The 25438-nt window shown below is 40.2% G+C and overlaps 2 protein-coding genes across 5 annotated transcripts in view; one reads left to right on the forward strand and one right to left on the reverse strand.

The window, feature by feature from the left end:
• CD226 (CD226 molecule) overlaps positions 1–9015 on the forward strand; it is an 83346-nt gene extending 74331 nt beyond the window's left edge. For all 4 annotated transcript variants that reach the window (XM_059139321.1, XM_059139319.1, XM_059139322.1 and 1 more), the window contains 2 exons: positions 2868–2919; positions 4667–9015. In XM_059139321.1, the coding sequence (XP_058995304.1) occupies positions 2868–2919; positions 4667–4780 (166 nt within the window). In that variant the 3' untranslated portion in view covers positions 4781–9015. The remainder of the gene's footprint in view (positions 1–2867; positions 2920–4666) is intronic.
• Positions 9016–16121: 7106 nt separating this feature from the next.
• DOK6 (docking protein 6) overlaps positions 16122–25438 on the reverse strand; it is a 386183-nt gene continuing 376866 nt past the window's right edge. Inside the window, exon 8 of the mRNA XM_059139419.1 lies at positions 16122–23561. Coding sequence (XP_058995402.1) covers positions 23425–23561 — 137 coding nt within the window. The 3' untranslated portion in view covers positions 16122–23424. The remainder of the gene's footprint in view (positions 23562–25438) is intronic.

Raw genomic sequence — 25438 nt, forward strand, 5'->3', positions numbered from 1 at the left:
TATCAAAAGCGCCCATTTCCACCTAATTAGTGGGGCCCCAACCTAATGCTCATTTATATTTGCTACGTTACTGACAAATTTTGTTAAAACTGCAAGTCTTACTCTGTGAACGTACCCGACTCCCCATTTGAGTAGCTAGCAAAACGCTGTTTCCCCCATGTTTGCTCTTGCTCCTGGGGCTCATTCAAGGCGTGGGACCCATGTCTCCTTTGGGAGGTCTGTCCTGCTTCTCCCTCCCTGCAAAGAGACATGATGTCACCATCTGGAAGCCACTGTACTTCTGCTCTGTTGCTCCTTGTGGCCTGCTTTATAGCGTCATCATTCCTGGGCTCTCCTCCCTTCGTTCAAAGTGACAGCGACTGTGTCTGATTCATTTATTAGTGTTTGATAGCGTTGAGCACTAATCTTCCAAATAATGAATGGTCAGCCAGCATTTGTCTAATTAAATTGAAACAGAGAACTGTCGTTTCCCCTTTGTCCCCATCACGGGCCGTCTTCAAGTCTCTCCCCGGTCGGAAATTGAGCAAATTAGCAAACTGAGGGAAGGCATCCAGGTTTAGTGACACTAAGGAATTTTCTACTGCTTCACCCTAGTTGATGAAAAATGCACCGAGGGCCGCTGTGACAGCAGGAGCATGCGGGAACACGGTGACATGGTAGGGGAGAGTGAGTGACAGCACGGATCTCTGGAGGGTCACAGATGTTGGACATGATGGATTTAGCTTCATGAAAATGCATCACTTTTACATGAAGAGCTAAACTGAACTGTAGACTATATTGTCCCACTTGGTTAGATGTGATAAAAAGGTTGGTGGACTTGAATGCGTAATCATGGCAGCACATCGCAAAGGAAGAAGTGTTTGTTCTCTCTCACCTTGTTGCCCGTATCAGTCTGGAATGGAAATGTTATGAAAAATGACCCAAAGGCTTACATAGTCGTCTTCAGAACTCGGTCTTTGTACAGTGTGCCTGAAAGAAACCGAGTCCTCCCTTCACACCTAGTACCCCAGAGCCTGTGTGTCCAGGGGCATTTCCCGCACCTTCTCTGCTCTCAGTTTGTGTTGCTTCCAGGTAGAGATCAGAATGGTCATGTTGTTAAGGGTGGTTAAGGGGTTGGTGGACATGCGTAGCATTGGTTAGGTGTGGGAGGAGCCAAAAGATAGTCTACACATTGACACGTGTGTCTATAAGAAGAAATGTAATGTTTAGTGTGCAAAACGTCACACACTTCTTTTTCCCTTTGTTGTCAACTTTGATGTTCACAACAAATAGGTTATTTGGCTTTGCCTGGAGCTCTTCCAGATTCCACACTGAAAATCCCTCATTCTGGGGAAACTCCTTAAAATCAAGCAAACCAGAGTGGCCAGTCAACCTAGAACAAACCACAGTGTTCACTATCTTTATTTTATAGAGGAGAAGACTGGATTTTATAGGTGCAAATATCTGGTAAATTGCTAAGCACAAGTTAAACACAGAGGATCTGACTCTAAGTTTCTTGTTCTCTTTGCCTCATCATACTGAATATTCTAGGCTTATGCAAACAATATGCTTATTTGGACCTCTTTGGGAAAGTTAATCTGTATTATGATACAGCGAGCCTTGTGAACAATGATCTAACAAAAGATTCCAAGGTCGTAGATTTGTTTCTTCATTTGTAAAAAGAGGACAGTAATAGCATCTACATCACAGATTTCTTTTGAGGAGTAAATAATTTATGTGGAAGACCTGGAAATATCACCTTCACATAACAAACTTACACATCAAAAATTTAAATAAACTGATTGCATAAAAGATTCTTCAAAAGCAAACAAATACACACAGAGTAAGATCAATCTGTGATGATGTCGACACAGTAGGAGGATTTCCCAGCAACGAGGAGAGAACAGCATCCATCATCTGAACAACCTTTCCTTGGAGAGTGACGAGTGTGGCTGGTTCTTAAACTTTCCGTGAAGGAATTACAACTTCATCTTTTTGCATAAAGGGAAAAAAACCCTACGTTTTTGCTTCTAACCCATCTCCTCTGTGGTCTGGTAAAAGTCTTTTCTGTAGGGGGTGAAAAAAAGATAGTTGTCATCTCCTGTAATAATATTTTTCTGCGCTTGGGGTAGAGTCCTTTTGTCCAGTGCATGTTCAGTTATCGTGGCCTCTTCTCTTCTCTTGAATTTTCAAAGATTCCTCCTGACTTTAGGTTTTATAGTTTTCACTGGAATGGTGGAGAGTTTACAGAGTAGCATGGCTCCAGATGGCCCAAGGAACTGGGGCATCATGGCTCCAGAAGCAGTGAGCCTGATAGTCATGAAGGAAGATAGTAGTTTCAAGTCCCGATACTACCACTAACCAACCACATGATGTAGGGCAAGTTACTTTTCCTCTCTTGCCTCTGGTTCCCAATCTGAGTTAAAGACAGAGTTTTTGATGAAAGCTACATAAAATAATCCATTGAGGAGGTCTAGTAAAACACCTGAAAGTTTCTCTAAAGCTTAACTCTATTATCACTGTCATTCAAGAAGTTACACTGTTGGCATTGAAAAGGAAATTTTCAGTTGTGGGAAATCTCTAAGCTCAAGGTTATTTGGAAAAGGCAGTAAGTCATTTATGCAATAACCTACTATGAACCATTCTTTAGTAAGCTGCTGAGATTAATTACTAATATATACTGGCTGGATATCCATTTAGATGCCTTTACCCATCTGTGGAAATTGAAGAATTAGGTTAAGGGAATTTTGAGTACGTATGTATGAAGCAACTTCAACATATTTAGTGAGGGCATGTAGGCTGGGGTACAAGTAAGGTATATGACTGTATGCAGTAATCCTAGTGCTGGGGTGTAGATCTTAATGCCTCTACTGAATATGTCTTCTCAGGAGAAGGAGTCAGAAGAAACTCTTTAAAGACTCTTGTGATGCACAGAAGAAGGTAAGTTTTCTCAGAGCTGTCTTTTCCCCCCTTTTGTACATTGTAATATCCTGTAAAGTCAGTCCATCTTGCAGTCGACAATTTTATTGTTCTCCTAGCAATTCCCTGGCCATGTAGTAGATTGGCTGTTTGAGGAAACACCTGTTCTCTGACTTACTCTCTTATTATTGATGCCCTTTGAAACAGTTTGTCTTACTTTCATGCTCATTGTCTCCACTATTGGCCAGATTCTCTCTTTAACATATATGATTCTGTTTACAAAAATTTTTAAAAAGATTTATTTGTTTTATTTTAGAGAGAGAAGGAGAGACAGACAGAGTGGGGGAAAAGGGTAGGTAGAGGGAGAGACTCTTCAGGTAGACTCCCTACTGAGCATGGAGCCCAATGCACGCTTCTATCTCATGACCCTTAGATCACGACCTGCGCTGAAACCAAGAGTCAGATGCTCACCTGACTGAGCCACGCAGGCACCCCTGTTTACACAGTCTTACAGCAAAGCATTTCCCCAAGTGTTATCTAAAATTACATAAATTTCTCTTCAGTTTACTTATTTGCAATTGAATTCTATTATGACCAAAACATCAAGTAATAAAACTTTTCTGACAATCTAATAGGTGCGCTTCAGATTTCTGTTACCTATTTATTTCTCGGTTTAAATTTTTCTTCTGTTAGTTCCTCTGTACACAACAAAAATTTTTTTCTGACTAATTCCTGTCTGGCTTTTTGGCTGTAACTGGGAAGACTAAAGAAATCGTCGCCTTGTCTCATCTGCCGCTGCAGCGAGTGACGCAGCAGTGCCGCCCTGTGCAATGTTGGGGTCCCTTCTGTGTTCACCATTGTCCACGAGAGCCAATATAAAGCCACATTTATCGCTGTGAATGTCAGGGGAGGGAAGGAGCTTTGCAACTTCCTACTTTGAGTGTTCAACTTGTTCAGACTTTGGTAGAGTAATGATATTTTGAACGATGATTAGAAAGATAGTAAGTTGGACTGTGAAAGAGAAAGAAACTGACCTATTGATTGTTTTGGGGTTTTCAGCAGGCTCTGGAATTACCAGTGGAACTGCAACTTTCCTTTTGCTTTTTCTCTGTAAGCACCAAAACCACTCTCAATTTCCAAAGTACTCACCAAAAGACCCCTCTCTGTTTCTCTTGTTTTCCTCTCAGTTTCTCTCTGTCTCACCGATGGCTATAGATTTTCTGCCACATACATGTGTAGGGGGTCACAGTGACTTGATTAGTGTAGAGAATGTTAATGCGTATATGACATCATCTTTAAAGTAATGCCAGTATGTTTTGTTAATTTCTTTTATTGCATTTAGTTGCTTATTGTCAAGACATGACACTGTATACTTTTAAGGTATTATTTATTAAAGCATTCATTCAAAAGAATTTACCAAGTACCCACTATGGGAAATACTATACTAGACTCCCATATAAAAATGAGACTGGTAGTTCTTATCAAAACAGCCTGGGATATTGGGAAAGAGATCCAAGACTAAGTGTTTCATAGCCTAATACAGCAAGTGACAATCTGGAGTAGCCTCCTGCTGCGTCTTACTCTGAGCCCAGCAAGTCAAAAATGGGATTTTTTCATAGAAGTTCAGTACAATGAAGGGCATGTTTTATGAGATTAATTATAATAGAAATTTGACTTACACTGTGGTCGATTTGAGGAGAGATTTGCCTTGAGTATCTTTATTGGCTGCTGAAATGCAGTGCATCATTGACATTCTGTCTCTTTCTAGGCAGCCAACAACTACAGAAATCCCGACTCTACCAATCAGTCATCGGATGGTGCAAGAGAGGATATTTATGTCAACTACCCAGCCTTCTCTCAGAGGCCAAAGACCAGAATCTAAGCGTTTTCCTTGAGCTGAGCAGATTTATGATGACTGTTTTATATTATTTTTTTTCCCACTACTCAGTGCCTACCCTGAATACTAGTTGGCTACATTTATTTAATTTGATAGGAAAAATACCTTCTAACCTGGAGAACATTCTTAACAGAATTGTTTCAGAAACCCTGATTCTCATTAGTATATACGTAAAGGGAAACTCACTGAGTCACGTTATGGAACAATCCAGAGGGGATCCAGCTTCAGACAAGAGTTATTTTCGAAGGTTTAAATGTCACATCTTGGATTAAGTATGGGCATAAACCTGTTTCTGGGTCTCCTTTCGTGGTGTTGGATCCACTGTATTGGTGTTGGCCTCTTATTCACGTGTTTCCTTGTATTTCCAACAACTCTTGGAAATTCATAATCCTTGTTTCTGCCTGGTAGAGAGTTTACTTCTCTGATAAAGTAAATGGATTTTGTTATTTAACCATCATTGAACAGGCATCAAGACTGGAAAGGATGTAATGGCTTAAGTCAATTAAGGGTTCATCTCTAGAACAAGGACCGAGGCCAAAGCTTATTACCAGGGAATTCAGAGTATCATTAGAGGAGGGAGAGGGGAGATGTTGGCTGGTGACCAACAAATGTGGACTGCAAGCCATTCCCAAACATCTCCTGTTGACCAACTGAGAAGAGAACACATGGACAGATCTGGGTTAGCGCTGTCTCTCCCCACTTTAAAATCTGCTCTATCAGCATAGGCCAGAAGAGTAGTTGGCAGCAGAAATAAATGAATGGTCAAGAGGAAGACAAATAGGACATGGGAATCTCTTCCTTTTCTATCATCAAATGAAAGAATCCCTGATTCTACCTGGAACTCTTCCCACCCTCTCTGGCTTAGCTTTATGAGCAAGGGTAGTACATGGTCCAATAATAACTTCATGTTTTTGACATTGAATTTTTCTACTTTTGAGAACTATTTTAAATATGTGAAGTCCCTCAAAAGAGTCAGGCATCTAGGCATTATTAGTTGTTTTTCTTTTTTAATAATTATGGGAAATATGAATATAAGAAAAAGAATGTTAGTTGCAAGTGTGGTTTGGGTTGTGGTAGAACCATGACGGGGAGGAAACTTGGAGGGCTATAGGGAAGGAGGAACAGGGAACAAAGAATGGGAAGACACAGAGAGAACCTTGTCTTCCTTTACAGTTTGGCCAAAGACAACCTTAGTGATGTCAATACACAGTAGTTAGTGACTGTCCTGCCATTGTCCACATTCTAGATGGGGTCACATAATGAAAAGTAGTTCTGAAGCTAAATAAGGATCATGAACACCTTGAAGCCACAGTGGTCATTACCAAAGAGGGTGATCATTCATGTCTCAAATATTTATTACTCATCTCTAAAACATTCACCACAAAAATTGCATGTAAGTGTCTGTCAAAGCTGTAGGTTTTTATGACAATTTTAAGTGAACCCAAACCAAATTCTCATGGTATCTAGGCAGATTTGAAGCTGCAATTTACAGTCTTAAGTCAGTCAATGGATATTTTATGATGATAGCTTTAACTACTGTGTGCGCCCCATAGAGCAATGATTCCGGGAATTGCAGAAATTGTGGGTGCCCCTGCCGGCTTCAAAAGAGAAAAAGCAAAAATGTCCACTCTCTTGAGGTATTTCCAAATTCTCAGTGACTAATATGGGTGAGGAGGAAAGCATTTCTACCAATGCAATATGGGGAAATGAAAATCCCACTTGAACAGAGAAGATGATGGGGTTGGGGGGTGCTGGGTACACAGTACAACCAGATGCCACTGTCTTGGCAGTTTCCCTCATGGAAGATTCTACAGCAGAGCCTGCAGACTGGTCTCTTAAAATTAAAACCGGTCTCTTTTCCCATGCATGTTTTGCCTTTTCTTTAATCTGTCACTCAGAATATTTATGAGAACTATATCCTCTGTCCCTCTTCTTCGTGTATTCCTCCTCTGCAGAGCTCAGGATTTTTCAGGCATTTAGAACCCTTCTTAGTCCTGCTGGAATTTCTCTGCACCCCCCCATTGGCCCCACCACGGGTCCTGTTACACTCTCATCTGTTCATGCTGATGAAATTCTACTCACTAAGGTTCTTTCCCTGGCCATCTTTACTTACTAAGGAAGCACTTTCATTATTGTCTGTTTAACATCATTCCTAATTAACTAGAGTTTTCTAACTCTCATATATATATACCTACTATAGAAATAATACATGGTATAATAACATTGCGTGTGTATATGTGCTACACACACACACACATAAGTGTGTGTGTGTGTGTATTTTCCCTTAATCTGTTGTACCTACTATTCTGGTTGTTACTAAGGAAACCGATCAAAACTGTTCCGCAGAATAAAAGGTCAGAATTGAATTAAATTATGTTTTAAATCTTTTTTGAAAGGTGCTACTTAGGGAGCAAGATGCTTCCTTGGATTCTTTTTTACATACATAATTTATGATGATATATAATATATTACATAAAAATCTATGTTTTCTTTGAATGCCATAAATGTAAATTTGAATATTTACATGAAAGTAACTGGTTATAGGGAATTGCTGTGTGATGACAAGTTAGGTAAGTTTGTTAAATGTCATTACAGAGTATGCAGTTTTGTTGGGGAAAGAACACATGCTATTAACCTACGATGACTAGATATTGATTCTATTATCATCAGACAGACCTTGAGACATTATTTAAAGGCCTTTATGCACACTGAGAAAATAGAATTGAAATTTCATTAGCTTGTAATTATGCTTATGGATGCGAGGCAGCAGATGAGGCTATATTCTTTAGTTAGTAAATATTAAATTAGTAGGATTTTTAAGGAAGTCAATTTATTACTAAAATATTATATGTATACATTTAAAATACATTGGCTATCAATTTACAAGTCAAAGGAAGATAAAAATAATTTTAGTAGATTTACTTTCATTGTAAATATTCAAGTTATGTTGATTTATATAGAACTATCTTAAGTCACATCTGCAGCTGTGTTACAGTAATTCACCAAACTGGTAGAGTCCACATTGTAATTAGAAATTGCTGTAATCAAAGTGCTTCTCCTTGATTTATAATAATGTGCTATATTCTGTACCGCTTGTATGAGATTTCAGCAAGACTGGAGGTGTTGCAGAAGTCAATATTTATAAAGTTCAAATGGAGGCACTTAATTGTGAGTACAATCTTTAGTTTCTTTTCACAATAGTGAAAAAACATCTTTGGGAAATATAAAGTGATGCAAACTTATAACACAGGTATCATCATTAGTTTGGCCGCTAGTAGAAAGTAGTGCCTTGAAAGTCTTGACCTTCACATTCCGGCTTTTACACATAAATTAATATATGTTTCCACTGGTCTTTTCATTGGAATTATTTTAAGTCACGTCTCTGGGCTCTTATACATTTATCTGAAACATAAAACAAGTATTTTAAAAAGCTTTTCTATTGCTCATGACCCATATCTAGAGCTGTGGCTTCTAGAATTTGCTGCAATACGTTCTAAGGGAATTTTACAAATCTTTAAGGTTAGTTTACATAGTATTTCAGATTCAAAGCACTAACTGTGTTGGAAGGGGTGGTCATAAAAGGCCTAATCTGGGGATCTGTGTGATGAATGTCTGCAGTAATTCCCATGTATTGCCTATTGTCCCTGTTTGAATGATGAGTAATATAGTCACCCTGTGTAGAACATTTTTTCCAGTTTTATGTGCAATTTCAGATTCTCTGGTTTTGTAAGGCATTCAACGTCCTTGACATACTGAATTCTGTTGTTTGAATAAAGTGCAATGTCTCACCATCATTAGTTTTATTTGCCATCAAGGAATATTAGGAAAAAAGTCCTCTAAGAGGAATAATATTAACATGAAGAGTTAAATGTAGAAAAAATTCAAACCACTGAGGCTTTATAACTTCAATATCAATGCAACGCTCAGTGCATTTTCTAAGTGCATGTAGTTCAAAATCAAAGTTCTGTATGAGGGGTTTTTGGAAAAAAAAATGTTTCTCGCCTTTCACATTTTCCCTCCATTGAGACAACAGATTCCACTTCCTCCAATTACTTTATTTTTTGCTACTTTTCTGAAGAGCAGGTTATATCACTAGATCTTTTTTTCAATTATAGACATTATTTACTGATGTGGTTGCTTTCTTCTCCATGAACTCACCACACCTTTGTCACATGCCCACCCTTCCAAAAGATTTGTATTAAAATTGAGTTATTTCAGTATTTGGTGTTTATGTTTTTATGACTTTGCCAACACTCTTCTCAGCTGGAACAAATGGTAAATATTGTGCTTCTCTCCTACAGAACTTTGGTTTTAACCTAGAGCTAATAATTGTCTCTTTTTAGCTTTCAATAGTTCTGTATTTACTGTAAGTTTATCTCAAACTCTTCACCAGTGACCTAGATAATCTCCCCAGATTCTCTGTGATGCAGCAGATGTTTCCAACAATTTTAACTTCCTGAAAATGTTACCCTAGACTTGGGTCATTAAGCAGTGGTGCTTAATAGCTTCCTGCAGAGCTGTCAGCCTCCGCCTCCCTTCGGAAAAAATGAAGACAAAGGAACATAAAACCTGGAATCAGTTCTCAAAAATGGCCTAGTACAAAAGGCTATGAGGTTCCAGAGTGCAAATGTTACTCAGTGCCCTGAACAAAGAACAATAAGAAGCCTATAATATTTGGGATTCTGTTTGGAAGAGTCGGGGGTATTTCTTGTAATCTTTGGAAGCTCATGTTGACTGTTCTAGAAAAACAGTTAATTGATTTGAATGAGATGATAGGGGTGGGTTATAAGAGCATTTGGACTCCAATGTTTGGGAAACGGGGAGGAAATGTGGCAAATCCAGCAGTCCATAAGCAGGATGGCACATTTCAGATAGACTACTATAAATTCAGGACCTTGTGTAATACCTGAATCTATTACTGGTATATCCAAATATATCCAAGGTTGCTTCTGAATAAGTTAGTGAATAGACAAATACAAGTTATAATCTATATCAGTACTCTCAGGAGTACTGGACTAGTGGCCAACAGTTCGTTTTTAATAGTGTTATTGAGATCGGATTTGGATATGAAGATTCACCTGCTTCCCAAAGAACACATCCGTAGCACATTATTCTTGGACTTTAACTTTAGTCCAGTTTACTGATTTTTTTTTTTTTTAAGATTTTATTTATTTATTTAACAGAGAGAAATCACAAGTAGACGGAGAGGCAGGCAGAGAGAGAGGGAAGCAGGCTCCCCGCTGAGCAGAGAGCCCGATGCGGGACTCGATCCCAGGACCCTGAGATCATGACCTGAGCCGAAGGCAGCGGCTTAACCCACTGAGCCACCCAGGCGCCCCCAGTTTACTGATTTTTAAAACTGTAACTTATGACTAGACAGACATGTCTTTACACAAAATATCAATTTCTTTGTAACATATTACCTCCAACATTCCAAGTAAGTTGAGTTGAACTTTGTCCATGTTTAGTGGAAAACTGCTAATTAAAATAATATAAATGTCATAAAATTATACTGAGTACCACTTGATGTGTAGAAACAAAATTAAAGGAAGAAAGCAATGAGAAGGCAGTGCTAATCTTGCACATGTGGCTAAAGAAGCAAAGGTCCTTTCTGGACTGTGAGTTAAAATATCCCCTGAGTTTAAAATGTCAAGCAAAACTCTCCAAATCCTGGAAGAGCGATGCCAGACCATATTTGTAAGACAAAAATTTGAGAAGATCTGATAAGTTTCTTCACTCTTCAAAATTTAAAAGAATCTCAACTTATTTTTAATTTTTCTGGAAATTCACTCTTAGGATGATTTCCTTAGTCAGTCACTTGTTCATTACAACCTTATCCTAGGTATTCAAGAGCACCTCTAGTGAAAAACTATGTCTCTTTAATCAGATGATTGGGTAAGTTTTTGAACTCTCCGAATTTCTCTCGATGTTACTAAAATTTCTTATTACCGATTTTGATGTGTCTTTGGTCTGTGACATTCACAAAGATTTCTCCAATAGAATTGCTTTCCCCTTCTGCTCCCTACTCCTATCCCTGGTTGTCAAGCTTTCGATCCATTTCCATGAAGGCCTGGTCCCTGTTGATTATGCTATTATTATTATTTTTTAATTCCTTAGTGAGACAGGAAGACCACAGGAGCCCAGACTAAGTTTGAGACCTGGGCTCTGGCGAAGTCCTTTCCTCTGGAGGGTAAGCGTGTCTTTGTTATTGAGAAGGTTCTTGGCTTATTTCACAGTGGTGACCTTGCTCTTTTCCTTGCCAGAGACATGAAGGGACTTTTCTCAGGTCCTCATGATGAGAATCTGTTGAGTTTCCTGGAAGAAAAGTCCATGAAAAGTGTGGGGTCCCCCCCAGGGTATGATCCCTGTGAGTTTCTCACAATCCTATTACCCACAATTATATGCCAACCGTTTACCTTGCTCACCTTTTAAGTGTTTCTCATAGTTTGCGGCTCAGGTGCTTCAGCCCCCGGGGAAGGAGGTACTGGTTGTTGTAGTTGTAGGGATGCGTTTGTCTCTGCAGATTTTGAGGTTTGCCTTCAAACCTCAGTTCTCTGAGAAGTCGCTGATTTTTAATCTGTTTAGCTCTCTCTTGTTGTAATCAAGGCAGTGACATCTTCCAAGCTCTTTATGCGTTAGCATTAAACCTGGAAGCCCTTCCTTGGGTACTTTTTTTTACCTTTTAAGATTTATTTATTTGACAGAGGGAAAGAGAGAGAGAGAGAGCGAGAGAGAGCGAGTGAGTGCACAACAGGGGGAGCAGGACAGGTAGAAGAAAGCTCCCTGTTGAGCAGGGAGCCTGATGTGGGGCTGGATCCCATGACCCCGGGATCATGACCTGAGCAGAAGGCAGATGCTTAACCGACTGAGCCACCCAGGCGCCCCTCCCCATGTATTTTTTTTTAATTGATCTTATTTATTTATTTGACAGAGAGAGATCACAAGTAGGCAGAGAGACAGGCAGAGAGAGAGGGGGAAGCAGACTCCCCACTGAGCAGAGAGCCCGATGAGGGGCTTGATCCCAGGACCCTGGGATCATGACCTGAGCTGAAGGCAGAAGCTTAACCCACTGAGTCACCCAGGCGCCCCCACCATGTGGTTTTAATATGTTTTCTGACCTGTTTCTTCGTCCTGACGTTAGGAAGCTTCACTAGGCTGGTCTGACATTGGACATGGATCCATGTTGAGCGTTGGCCCATTTTCATAAACCACAGATCCACCTGACCAAGTATCTATGGCGTGTGAAAACTTGGCACAAATGTAGAATATAATCTGGAAATTAGTAGGAGATTATGCTCAGTTTTCTTAACTATGTCCAGATCAACATCCGTCCTCATAAAATTTTTGGTCCAAAGAGAAGCAAAAGGTAGTGAAGAGAAATTCCATCTCAAATTATAAGAAGACACTGACGGGTTAAGTCTATTCCATCAGCAAAAATTAACTCAGAGGAACCGTCAGCAACACCCATGCACCACAGAATGTAGTCTGAAGCACCGGACTGAACGAGCTCTTTTGGGATTCTGCTAAAATGGGTTGAAATGCAAGGCATAAGGAAGTGTTTCCCTGGTCACGTGTATTCAATATTTATTTTAAGGATTAGTCACATAAAAGGTAAATGAAAATTAGCAAACTCTATAGATCAGAGAAACTAAGGAAGGCATTAACAGTAGGATCAAGAAATACGTATGCACATGTAGGTTTTATGTGTTATGTTTTATGTATGTAATTAATTAGTTACTGTTTGGCTTCTACAGAAGAAAACACATGATAAAAAGAAAGATAAATAAAAACAGGCAACTTGAGAAGGAAGGTCCACACATCCTGGGGGACTGTTAGATCATGGTGGTCATTGGAGGCTCTCATGAAGGTGTGAGTCAGTTTACCATGAGAGATAGACCCAAGGCAGAGCTGCCCTATCATTTTTTTCACTACCTATGGCCTTAAATTAAAACACTGCAAAACTTTTCAAAAAGATCACTCAAAAATAGCTTCTCAAACTCAACCCTCTTTCTCTTCATATGTTAATGGGAGTAGCATTGAAATTTTCTATTGAGGTAGACTAATATCAAGCAAACAACCCCAAATCCATTACCATCTCTTTCAAATTAGGGAAATGCATTAGTAATAACCACTCATTATCATTGTATGAATCATATTTTAGATAAGCTTTAGGGAGAACACAGTATCTAGAAAGGAACCAAAAAGGACAAACGTGATCTCTGTTTTTGAGTCATCAGCATCACCTGAACTATCTGAGATCATAATCCTCCAAATCCCATTCATAAATTCAACTTAAATGCACAGTTAAATATAACATGCAAATGTTATTGTTTAAAATGTCAAGCGCCATAATATAGCATTTTGGAGGATATAATGCCTCTTGGATCTCCATACAATTTACATTGCCGTGGAAGAACTAGGAAGGAGAAATGCCACGTGAGGGATAGAATTATATTTTTATAAACTGTGTTGATTTTACCTGAGATACCAAATAGCACCCGCATCAGTCTAGGTTGTGCACAGTATTACAAGTAGCAGGGAGCATTCTCTCTTATCAAATACCTAGATGTCCCATTTACAAATTATAAATTTACAGCAATTCATTTCAGTTAAGTTTCCCTGTCAAAACTCTCAATGCTTCATGCCATCTCAGTGGTTCAAATGCTATTCCCCCTCAGTATTGAGAAAGAGGATCAGACGTGGAGGCGAAGGAGGTAGGAGAGCTAAGTAGAATATCTACAAAATACATCTGTAGCATTCTTTCTTTAGATTCTGTGGCTGAGAGTGAGGGTTACTTCTGGTTAGTGGCTTTAGTATATATTGTTTTGGACATCAAAATTGTCTCTATATTTAGCTCCCTGAAATATAATTACTTAAAAAACCCCATAAACTTCAAAATCAGCAGGCTAACTAAAATAATTTTTTAAATAATTTAAATACCGGAAGAAGAAAGGGTTTACTAAGTCAAGGGATATGGGCTGGATATCACAGACAGACCGTACCTGCTTCATGACTGGAAATGCATACTTCTTCCCTAAATGGCAAATTCCTTGAGGAGAGCTCAACTTCTGCTCATTTTGAATTCCTAGCTCTCTTAGAAGATTCAAAGGATGTTTTAAAATTAAATTTTGAAATAGCATTTTCTCTTTTGGCTACCTTATATCGAAAGTTTGCAAATATTTGGAAGATTGTAAGGTACATAGAACGGAGCTCTGGGATTCACACAGGCAGAGAAAGTGGGTGACTGCATATTTGTCTTCTGCTCAAGTTTGTGTCAAAAAAGGAGTTGGGAATTTTAGAGAACGTGGTTTAAAACATTTATGCAATTCAAATAACGGGAGCTAATTTTGGAGCTATGCTCGGCAACCCTGTCTAATACTTTCCTAGGATAAAAAAAAGGCAGAAAAAGCAACAAAAGGGAGAAATCCAGAGACAGCTTGGGGAAAGGGATTTAGGAAGCTGGGGAGGCTAGTCTCTCTCACCTTTCCTAACCCCGTATTTCTCTCTATCTCATGTCTTCTATGTAAAGCCAAGTACCCATTTGCTGTCAGAGCTCCTGCCTGACACTGCCGTGTATCAAAAAGTGGGCAAGAACCAAGAGCGAGGAGATGTCGCGTGCCCTTGACTCATGTTTTGTAAGCAGTAAGCCCTCGTTAGTGGTTGACTGGCCTTCGAGAGCCTATAAAGCAGCAGGCTGAAACACCTAGATATTAGGATAGTTCATAGTGTCGTGAATGCTTAGGTATCCTATCTAGTTCTTGCTCAAACATTTATTTTTCTAATTCACCATATGGATATCAAAATTAGGTAAATTTGCCTAATGTTTTTCTTGACTAACTTAGAAATAAGGATAGCAGTTTTGCCACTTGGGGAGATATTTTAGTTTTGTTTCTCTTCATTATATTACAAAAATAGCAGAGCCATGGCTCCTGGGCCGTGCCCTGTGCAGGCACTTATTAAGTATCTTCTTTGATGCTGGCTCCAAACTTATACAAACTTTTGTACTTTTCATAGTCCTCATGACTTTAAGAGGAAGAAGAAAAAGAGGAATTAGTTCACATCACCAGCTTGTTATGAAAGTGGCACCGGAAATTCGTATCCAGGAGCAGCAGGGTTTCGTTCCACATTGACAAAGAAGCCCCCTCACTGGCCCTTGTGTTCCTAACTTCTCCCAGCTGATGGGTCTGAAAGCTCTCATGCAGTTGTCATCGCCTTCTTCAAATGCACGACTTTGGCCAGACCTACTGCAGCTGGACATTCTAGCCGCATGCCTGCTCTGTCCAGGTGAACTCACCCACTCTGATCTCTCTGATCATTGAAGACAGATGGAAGCTTTGGACTCGCTTGAAAGACATGACCCTCCAAAAGGAAAAACACTCCTCACAAATTAATCTAGTGAACTCACAACAAATGCTTGGTTAATATCTAAAGATTAAGTTTGAGAAACAGATGCAAATAGGTCTAAATCCAGGTGACAGGAGGGTCAATACCACAGGAGGAAAATCAGAAAGTCGTCGAGATCTGGTGCGGTCATGACTGTACACATTTCACCTTTGGGGTGAAGTCTTTGTCTACCAAATGTTCATTTTCAGTAATTTTCTTTGGTTGTTAAAGGGCAAGCACAGTGCTGGTGAGGGAAAGGTGTTTTCCAGTTTGTGACACTGAAAGCCTCTTAAAAACTCTGGATGTCGCGTCACTGAAGATAAAAGTATTGATCGCCAATGCCAGTATCAACATTAATATTCTATGATTCCATCAAGCCCAGTCACTCTAATAAAAATTATTTAACATAAGATTAGGAGAACACTGGGAGTGCATCATAAGTTCTCAGTAATCTTACATTTAATAAAGGGGCTTCTACTTTATTTTGAAAATATCAAGCCAAGGAATGAAGGAATAAATGACATTTTAAAGGTTAGCAGACTATGACCGTCAAATCCTGTTTAATTACATAGTTACAGTTCATCAGATAATAATAAAAATATAAGGAAATCATATAGTGAACAATATTAAATAACTCATGGGTAAAAACCATCAATAGAGATGTTCAAAAATCTCAATCATGCAAAGTTGTGGTGTAAAGCAGTATTTATGGACCTCTTTTTTTCAGTAATGGAGCATTGCTTAAATTACTCTAAGTCCCCCTCCTTGTAGCCATATCAACTGTAAATTTCTTAGAATTATGAGGAAGACATTAACAATTCATTAGGTGTATCTACCAAGGATTGAGATACAGAAACTATGAATTCAGAAGAAGGTAATTCTTATATTATGTATTTCATGTGCTTTTACCAAGGGGGAAAAATCACACAGACAGATTTAAAAATAATTTAATTTCCTAATTTTATTATTGCCTCATTTTTATAATAGTTTATGTTCCGCCAGAAATTCACATTTAGGTTCTAGGGACAGCTGTTCCTTTGCATCCCATTCCAAAAGGTGGCTCAACTAGTATTTAAGTACAGACGTCCCCAAACTGTTATTTATCCGGAGTAGATTGTGATGAAAAATAAAGTCAAATCATATGATTTTCAGTAGAAGCAAACTGGGTAATGGATATTTTATTTCTTAACAAGGGCCTAGCATCCAAAGTTATTTTTATCAAAATAATCATAAACATTATATTTAATCAATGACAAATGACATCCCTTTACAGTAGAAGACTTCACAAAGTATATACAAATTAATTTAAAAGAATTTACAGAAAGCAAACATACAGCACATAGTATATTTTGAAGATTCATAAGGATAAGGATTTTGAAAAGTGGGATAATTCTGGGTGGACCTAGGAAAAAGGTAACAAATGTAACACATACAGAGTAGGTCAAAAGTAAAAATAAGTGTATGTGTGTGTGTGTGTGCATGTGTGCGTGTGTGTGTGTGAGAGTGTGTGGTGTTAGGGTTTAGTGCAGAGAAGGTACAAGGGGGTTTCTGCAGGTCCTGGTTCTCTCATCTGCCACAAAGATGATACCGGCTTTTATGCTCATTTATTGTCAGGGAGTAGATGGATTCATTGTTGTGATTTATATTCTGCCTGTTATTACTAAAGTAATATAGAGTGCCCCATAACTGGAAGGAATCTCTATTCTCTATTTTAAGTCTTCACGAAAATTGAAAGCTTCCTTTCCCCCGTTGAACCCACTGACACACACACACACACACACACACACACATATAAGAATAAGCATTGGTCTTTGAATTATGCAGTAGATATGTAAGTCTGAATTTGATTAGTCACATGATTTCATATTGACCTATGCCATGCTAATTTTTGATTTATATAGAACATCAAGATGCTGTTGCCATTCTAGTCTTCATTTTCCCTGCCTTTCAGCCCATTTGTCAAATAGTTAACAATATTGGAACACCATAGAAACCCTCTTACATTGTTTTTGAGAGAAAATCTGTAGTTACTTTTGGGAAAAAAAAAAAGAAAAAAAACTAAGTCATGATTTCAATCTTCTTTTCCTGAACTTAGGCTTTTAAATTTCAGGTTTCCAAAAAATAAGCAAGTCTTCTGAAACTATAGCTCTCTTGAGTGAATGAAGGTAGCAGTCAGATCCCAATATGAACAGCATGGCCTGGTCACGGTAGACCCCTGTTCCACTGAGTGCAGTATTCTCTGTCTGCAAAAAGGGCTGATTTTATGCTCTCTTTCAGTCTAAAATCGTCCCAACAGTAGAGAACAGACAGAGAAAGTGAATTGTATCAACACTTAAAACTAGCCCCAAATAATTATTAGAAAATTTAAAATTAATCATTCTTCTTAAAATTGGAATACAGAATATAGGGTAGTAGGCATAGAAGAGGAGCCAAAATAAAAAACTTTTTAAACAGAATTATTAGAAGGAAATTATAGTATTTCTCTGACAAATGTACTTTTCCTCTCCTTTAAATGTTTACATGATATTAAAATCATAAACTAGGGAAAAGTGTATGAAAATCGTGAGTAAAATGTGGTTTTTCATACTATTTGGTAACTTTAACTGATTTCTTATTTATCTAGGCTTCAGTTAATTTAAATAATTGTCTCCTGAAGTGTATTAAAAAACTTGATATGTAAGCTATTTTATTGTTAATAAAAGGGTATTTCCCAATTCCAACTGAAAATGGAAGATTTTGGAAGTTCACAAGAAACAAAATGTGAGCCCGATGTTATTCTCTAAACACATTGTGACAAACGCCATGAAGAATTAAGCCAAAATACTACAGGGAGATAAAATAAGAATAAAATCATAATCCTGATTACAATATGATGAATCAGTAGGAATACAAACCATACCCACTTTTTTTTTTTAGTTTGACTATCACTTTGGAATACGTAAGTATGAATTTCCAACGAAGAACTGGTGACAATTGTAAGAAGAATAGAATTTATGCCAGTCATTCATGACCTACAGGTTTAATAAGTTGTCTCATAAAGCCTCTTTACTGACACAGTTAGTGATGAGTCCAGGAATAGTTAGAACATCAGAAAAACCTGAGGAGACACTCAAATGTTATGCAAGGGCCCATTAACTTAGAGGCCATGTGGCATTTCTCAACCCCCATGGCATCTAAATGGGACACAAGATGGAGCCAAGGAAATTAGCTCTGGCCCAGGAGCCTGGAACTGGGCACAACTGTTCCTGACTGTTTCTTTGCCTTGAATAAATGACAACATTCATGGGCTTGGGTTTCCTCCTGAGTAGAACGTGAACGTGAACCTTTATTCCACACAATTGCTTCCAGAGCTAGCTGGCATCCTGCCCATCTAGAAAATGTGCCCAACATCTCAGGATACTTCCATGAGAGTCTATAAACTAGCTACTGTCTCAACAAGTTGTAATAATTGGAGAAGTTATCCAACAAAGATTCACATTTTTGAGTAAGAAAGTAAGGACTTGTGATAATTTCAGGGAGAAAAAGGCGGGCTAGTTTTACAAATACATTCACAGAGAATACACACATGGCGCTGTGGCTCTCTAATGACATACTTAGCCCTCAGCCCAGGGTCACAGATAACATGCCTTCATTTTGAAACTCAAATGAAGTTGACCATACAAAAGTAATCCTTGGGTTACCCAAGAGACACCTTACCATGGGGATTTCGTTACACACTCCTTCATGTTCAAAAATTTTCGCTAAACCCGAGGAAGCATACTTATTGGTTATGCGTTGTCTTTCTGTGGTCACTTCAAAACATGGCGCAACTGTTGTCTTCTTTTAATTGCATGCTGGGTACCAGGTGAAGCTGGTCAAGAAGACCAACTCTGTGATATGGAACTGAGGTTAGAGTGTCAAGAAAATAGGGTCTTAGTGCTACTTTGGACATTTCACTGGAGTCTTTATAATTCTATCTAAATTGCTGCCCTCCTGAGTAGGTCCCTTGCTCCTTCTCTGCCCCCTCCATGGGCTATTGTTCTCCATACATTTCATAGGCCAGAAATTCATCTCTGTGGCACATCGCCTAGTATTATATTAATGGAAATAGAGTGGCCAATTTTTATCTATTTGAAGAAGGCCAAGGTTGAGGAGTTGTAAAGTATGGTATGTGACTGATAGAGCAATTTGAAATTTCCAGATAACCGATGGACATGATATGTTCATAGAACTGGAGAAAAGTGTATCGTTTTCACCTTGAGCAGCTTTTAGTACAATATTTGTTGTAAGACAATGTGTTAAAGGCCTAAAGCTTAGCATCACTGAATGTATATTGCCTGTTTACTGTGCTGTGGTATAATCATCAAAACTGGACTACAAATTTTTTTATAAGAATATAATTTTCTTAGCTTGTTTTCACTGTAGCATTAATGGTTGATTTCAGTAAGTGGCTCAAATAATCTAGGAGTTAGGGTACTCATGCTTTTTTACAAAGTTTTCTCAGATATTGGCTGAAGAACGAGGGGCAGACATAAATTTTTATGATATGTTTTTAACTTCTACTCTAAAGATACCACATGCAGTAAATAAATTGGATCTGTAAAAACTATTAACAGTGTAATGTTATTTACCGGTCCACTGTTTCTATATTGGACAGAAGGGATTAGTGGTTGACCATTTTATAGGTGATAAATGATTTTCAAACATAATGGCCCAATGAAGACAGAGAAAAATTGTACAAGATACTAGGACTAGTACTCTAGTTACTACTTGGTGAAAAAAGTGAAGTTTACTTTTAATAAATAGTTTCACTTTATTTCACATGCTCCATCGAATGGTACCTTCCCTAGTACATAAGTAAATATACATTTCTTGTTTTATTAAGTTCATATTGTGGCAGTGGCCAGAACCTATTGATTCATAAACATCAGGGACCTGCAGAAATAAATTAGTTCTGAGTGCCTATTACTCATTCAACAAAAAAGTGAAGAATGTGTTTTCTTTTTCCCCCACCAGTATGGTAAACTACTGGGTCAAGCTTATTTTATACTTTTAAACACTTCAAAGATAAGGTCAGGTATTGGTCACGGTGCAACGATTAATATTTTCAGAAGAAAATTTGGGGATGTAAGAAATAACCTCTCCCCCTCCCGCCATGTCATCTTTTCGTGAAAACTGTGTACACCCTCCAGGCTTTCTCTGCTCTCAGAAGAGCCTTCGTTACTTGGATCAAGGTCCCTCTCCACTTCTCTCTTCCAACCCAATGTGGAAACTGTGACCATCTTGACTCACCTACCTAGATATGGTTGGAACCCCAAGTGAGTCACTTTTAGAAGGGGCCGAAGGATGTCTTTGGTTCAGTGAATTCCCAATAGCAGGAAAGATATGATACAATTTCTGAGGGAGAAAAATGACTTGCAAAGTGTAGAGGTATCTTCAGTCAAAAACCTATGAGCTTGAGTGCGTTGACTATGTGTCTATGTTCATTCTAATTGCTCCAATGAGATTGGTTTTATGAAGTTCCAGGAGAATGGTATGGTAACTTTTCTTTCTTCTTTGGTTTTTGTAGAAGATTTATTTGCTCGTCATTTTTATTACCATGCACATTGCCACATGTCAAGTATATTAGGCTAATATCAATTCTCCTATCTGTTCGGTTAGCAATTTTATCTGAGCTACAATTATTAGTACAGATGGAGGCATATGCCAGAATAAATCTCCAAAAATGTGCCAGGAGACACTTTATAGCATCATCCTCGTTGGGATGAGATTGGGTGAAAGACTTGGGAAGGAAATTTCTCTCACACACTTTTGTAACGACCTCATTTTCAGAATGACCTGGCCCAAGATTTGCCTGATCTTTGGTATCTCCTCATTTATGCTCACAGGTAATGATCACAAGCAAATGGTGTTCTGGAAGCAATTTCAGGCAGGCATCGTGTCTTCCGCCAGACACAAGAGCAGACTCATCTGATTAGCAGGATCCCCCCACCTCGGACTCGCTGTCTGTGCTTCTCGCACATTCATGAAGCTGAGACATGAACCAGGACCCCTGAGGCCCTTTCCCCACAAGTCCCGTGTTGAAACTGTGGTCTCTAAGCAGAGCTCGACCGAGTGAGCCGCCGAGAGGCTTGCTCTGAGTGTGGCACCACCAGGAGCTGTGCGTGGATGGTCTCAGCGGGGGGCTGCTCTGGTATGGTTTACAAAGGGTATTTTGGAAGCAAATGCCGAGGAGCTCAGTGATTCAGAGGCATGTGACCCTGCCAGCTGGGATCTTAGGGAAGGCTGGGTCATCATCAGGAAACCGGCATCTGCTTTTCTGCTGTGTCAGCAAAATTCACAGCACAGAGAGTTTGACTCATTTTTTTTTTTAATTCCTGAAAGCTTAAGATAATTATTTTTCATAGCCACGTGAACTCTTATGATTAGCATCTTGATGGGGTGTTCATTCTTATCGTGGAGATTCAGAGAGGCTAGGTAGGTGCTCTAAGCGTAAATACATGTAGGAGGGACCCAGAACCATTTCTACTCAGTAGTAATTCTCTGAAATGTATGTGCAATCTGCATTCAAGCTACAGATAGAGATAAGAAAGAAAAAGTCTTATTATAGATCAGCAAGACAGGTACCCCTTCAACAGACTAAGTTCAACAGTTCAAAGAATTTTGCTATTAAGAAGAAACAAATCAGGCTTTTCTCTTCCGTGATCTGGGCTCACTGCACTTTACACTCCGCTTGCGGTGTTTGCGGGCTCGCCGTCTTAGGCACGTGGCACCAGGTAAGTTGGGCGGAATGATTTTTATTTTTACTTGAATTAACTTCAAAATGAAGGACAAAAATATCTTTGCTGACCCTAAATGAATGATCCAAATTCTTTAGATCATGTGGAAGCCAATCACTCGCTTCCCTTTAAACTTGGTAGGTTTAAACTTGGTAGGTCATGAATGTCAGAGATGAAAAAAATTATACTTGATCCATTTTCTTACAATCCCAGCCAACCATGTCCATTAAAAAGAAAGGAAAGCCTAGCAGATTCTGGTTACATACTAAATCACAAGTGCCCAGTGGCTTTGGAGCATGGCATCTATAAAATCTTAAATAATTAACATCTACAATCCTGTGCCCATGGTTCTCTTGACGGTAAAGCAGCTGACTTCTTTCTGGGTATCATATACATACTTTCCATCTCTTTCTTAAAAAAAAAAAAAAAATGGTTTCCCATTTAAAATCTTTTTTTTTTTTTTTTACTTGAGGGTAAATGGAGGCAGCTGGGCGATCACACCCAATCTCCCTCACATAGCTCAGAGGGATGGCCGAGGAGACAAAGGTTGTCACCAAGGGGACACTCACCAGAAAGACGGCATGGAGACAGGACGCGTAGGACAGCGAGAGCGGTTCTCTGGTTTTCGTTTTCGAGCACGTCCCCCCTTCTCACATGTTCATTTATACTTGTCAGAGGAGCAGACTTGACTACGTAAATACTTTTGCTAATAAGAAGCCATTTTTTTTAACAGCACTATTTTAAAAATAGCTATTCAACATAACAATCTTAATGTTAATGCACCAAATTACAGTTTTCAACAATGTAAGTGAGCATAGCCTGTCCCCCTCAGCACACATCTGGTGTGTACTTGTTAGACACAGATGGATACGGCGGTCTCCGCATCCGTCTACAGATGCACACACGCGCACACGCACGCACACACACAGCAGAGGGCCAAGACCCGGCTCAGCAGAGCGTTCTAGATCTCGGGTTCCCTTCATTTTCACCGGGGCTTATTTATATGGAGAGTCAAGATGCCATTTGTCGACCTTGCTGGCTGTGTCTCCATCCGAACCTTCCATGCCACACAGCTTGCGGTGGGTGACGTTATGTCTAAGGACAGACCCCGCCACGGGACGGGAGGGCTGAGCCACGAGGACGCGGACGGGGTCCTGCCCACCCCCCCAGGCACCACCCGGTGTGGGCCCCTTTCCACGGTGCCCAGAACCAAAGAATTTCATTTAAATGACTGTAGCTACGATTTGGAGTCTTATTTTTGTAAAACATAGATTCCCCAGCCCCCCAACCCCCCAGAAATTCAATAAATAAAGACTTAGCCACAGAGTCGAGGAAGCAGAACTCCAGTCTGTGACGTGCCCCTGGGACCGGGCCGAGACCCGGCCCGCTTGCATTTCAGCCGCGACGGGTGTTCCAGGAGGCTGGGGGGCAGCGGCCCCCGCGGCGGGCGCGGACGGGCTGTGTCCGGCGGCGGCGGCTCTCCGGCGGTCACTGGATGAGGCTGGAGCTGGAGCTGAACCCGTAGCTGCCCGCCCGGGACAGAGCCTGCGTCTCGTCGCTCTGCTCCGAGGCGTAGCTGGGGAACGTCTGTGCGCGCGACATCTTCGAGGAACCGAACCCGTGGCCTGCGGGAAGGGAAGGGAGGAGAGGTGCGCTCAGAGACATCCAGGGAGGCAGCGGGATAGACTGAAAAAACCCAAGCCCAAACCCACAACAAGCCGACAAGGCCGCGGCCCACACATCCTCCCAAGAGAGCCCCAGGTAAGGACACAGGTGCGGGACGCGGACAACTCGGCGCTTTATTCCTCTTGGAGTTAAAAATGTATTCAGGGCGCAAGAGTTTCAAGGGTGTCTTGTCAAACTTTCGGATGCCAGGGAGCTGGGTACGCTTTCTAGAGATCTCAGACTTCTAGTAGCCTCCAGCTATTGGAACGCAAGCAGAAAAGCTTTTCTGGAAAAAAAAAAAAAAAAAAAAAAAAAGCTGTTTTTGATGGAGAGCCTGTGAGCTGCATTCTTTTCTTCTGTACTCCCTTTCGGCACACAAAAGCAAATTACATACTTTTTTAAAACGTTTTTTGAGCAGGCAAATGACGCTGTATCCCAGCCAGTAACCACCAATTAGCAAGAAGAGCTTTCACAATTGGAGACATCAAGGCCCTGACTTCTCCTGTCGGGTCTGTGAGTAACTGAACCCACTTGGTGATATGATTAACTGAAACAATAAACCTTCGTGGTTACTAAAGTGGCCAGAAAGTTGAATCTTCTAGAAAATAGATTGAAGGAAAATTCTATCTATGCTTCTGGGAGTTCGGACCCATCCCTGAAACGAAACATTGTTCTAATGCAAACGGAAACAGAAGCGACCACCGAGGAGCTTGTCAGAATGCCGGCAACAGAGCGAGAAAACGTCCCCCTTATCCGGGGGCCTCCGCAACCTTTTCTTGGCCAGGAATTGATTGTTCTTCGTGCTTGAGACTGAGCTTAGTGAGCAGAGGACACTGGATCTGGTGTGCTCGGTCCTTCCAGAGTGTCTGCTTCAGCCAAACGAGAAGATGTTTCGAGCCTGATGGGCAATGTTTCTGGTCTCTGTCAGGAGGGATGGAGGCCGGACAGTCCACTCGCACAGAGGTGACAAACATCTCGTCCTTCTCCATGAGGTCACGTGCCTAAAGCCAGTTTCATCACCAGGTGAGTGTGGTGACTTGGAAAACATCCATGCAGTGTCGGGAGCTTGGGGTCCAGGGAGAAATGCAAATGAATTGGGTAATAAAAGGCTAATTGAACTGGTAGAACCACTTAAGGTTAAAAAACTGTGAGAGTGAAATCTTGCTTTTTACATAAAAATCACTTTCAATTCACTGTTGGCGTAATTCCCTTGTAGATTAAGTCTCCCCGCAAGCAGATGAGGGGAGGAGGGAGATGTGGCCATTTCCTCTTTGCCTTGTCCTCCGGCAGCTCCTGGGGTTTGGCCAGCCCCACCTCCTTCTGAGATTCTGGACCTTTCTGCTCCCTGCCCTGCCTCTCCCAGGGCGCCTTCACCACATTTCCTCTCTTTGCTCTTTGCCTCGGCAGGTAGGAAGGCTGCCCGCTGTTGTCCGTCCTTCACAATTCCTGGTTGGTTCCATCTCTTCCCTGCCCTCCCAGGTCAATAGTCCTTTAAAGTCTTTTAAATTCCCATCCGGTTGTGTCTTCTCTATCCTGTAGGGCCCTGATGCTGCAAGGAGGAACACTGGATCTGGGAAGAGTCAGAAAAGTGGAGAAGTGAGGGGTGAAGTCAGGGGTGGGAACTCAGAGCTAACAGACCAGATCCGCACGCTGCTTCTCCTACTTGTAGGAGTAATAACCTCATAAGCCTCGCTTTGTCTCTTGAGTTCTGGGTTTCCTTAGCTGCAAATTCTGGAGGACACGAGTGGTGCTGTACGACTCGTTTGATTCTGAAACCAATGCGTTGTAACTGAATTCAGACATGTTACACCATAGTGAAAAGAGAGGTGACCACCAA

This window comes from Mustela lutreola, chromosome 11 (assembly GCF_030435805.1).
Source record: "Mustela lutreola isolate mMusLut2 chromosome 11, mMusLut2.pri, whole genome shotgun sequence".
In the NCBI taxonomy this organism is placed as follows: Eukaryota; Metazoa; Chordata; class Mammalia; order Carnivora; family Mustelidae; genus Mustela; species Mustela lutreola.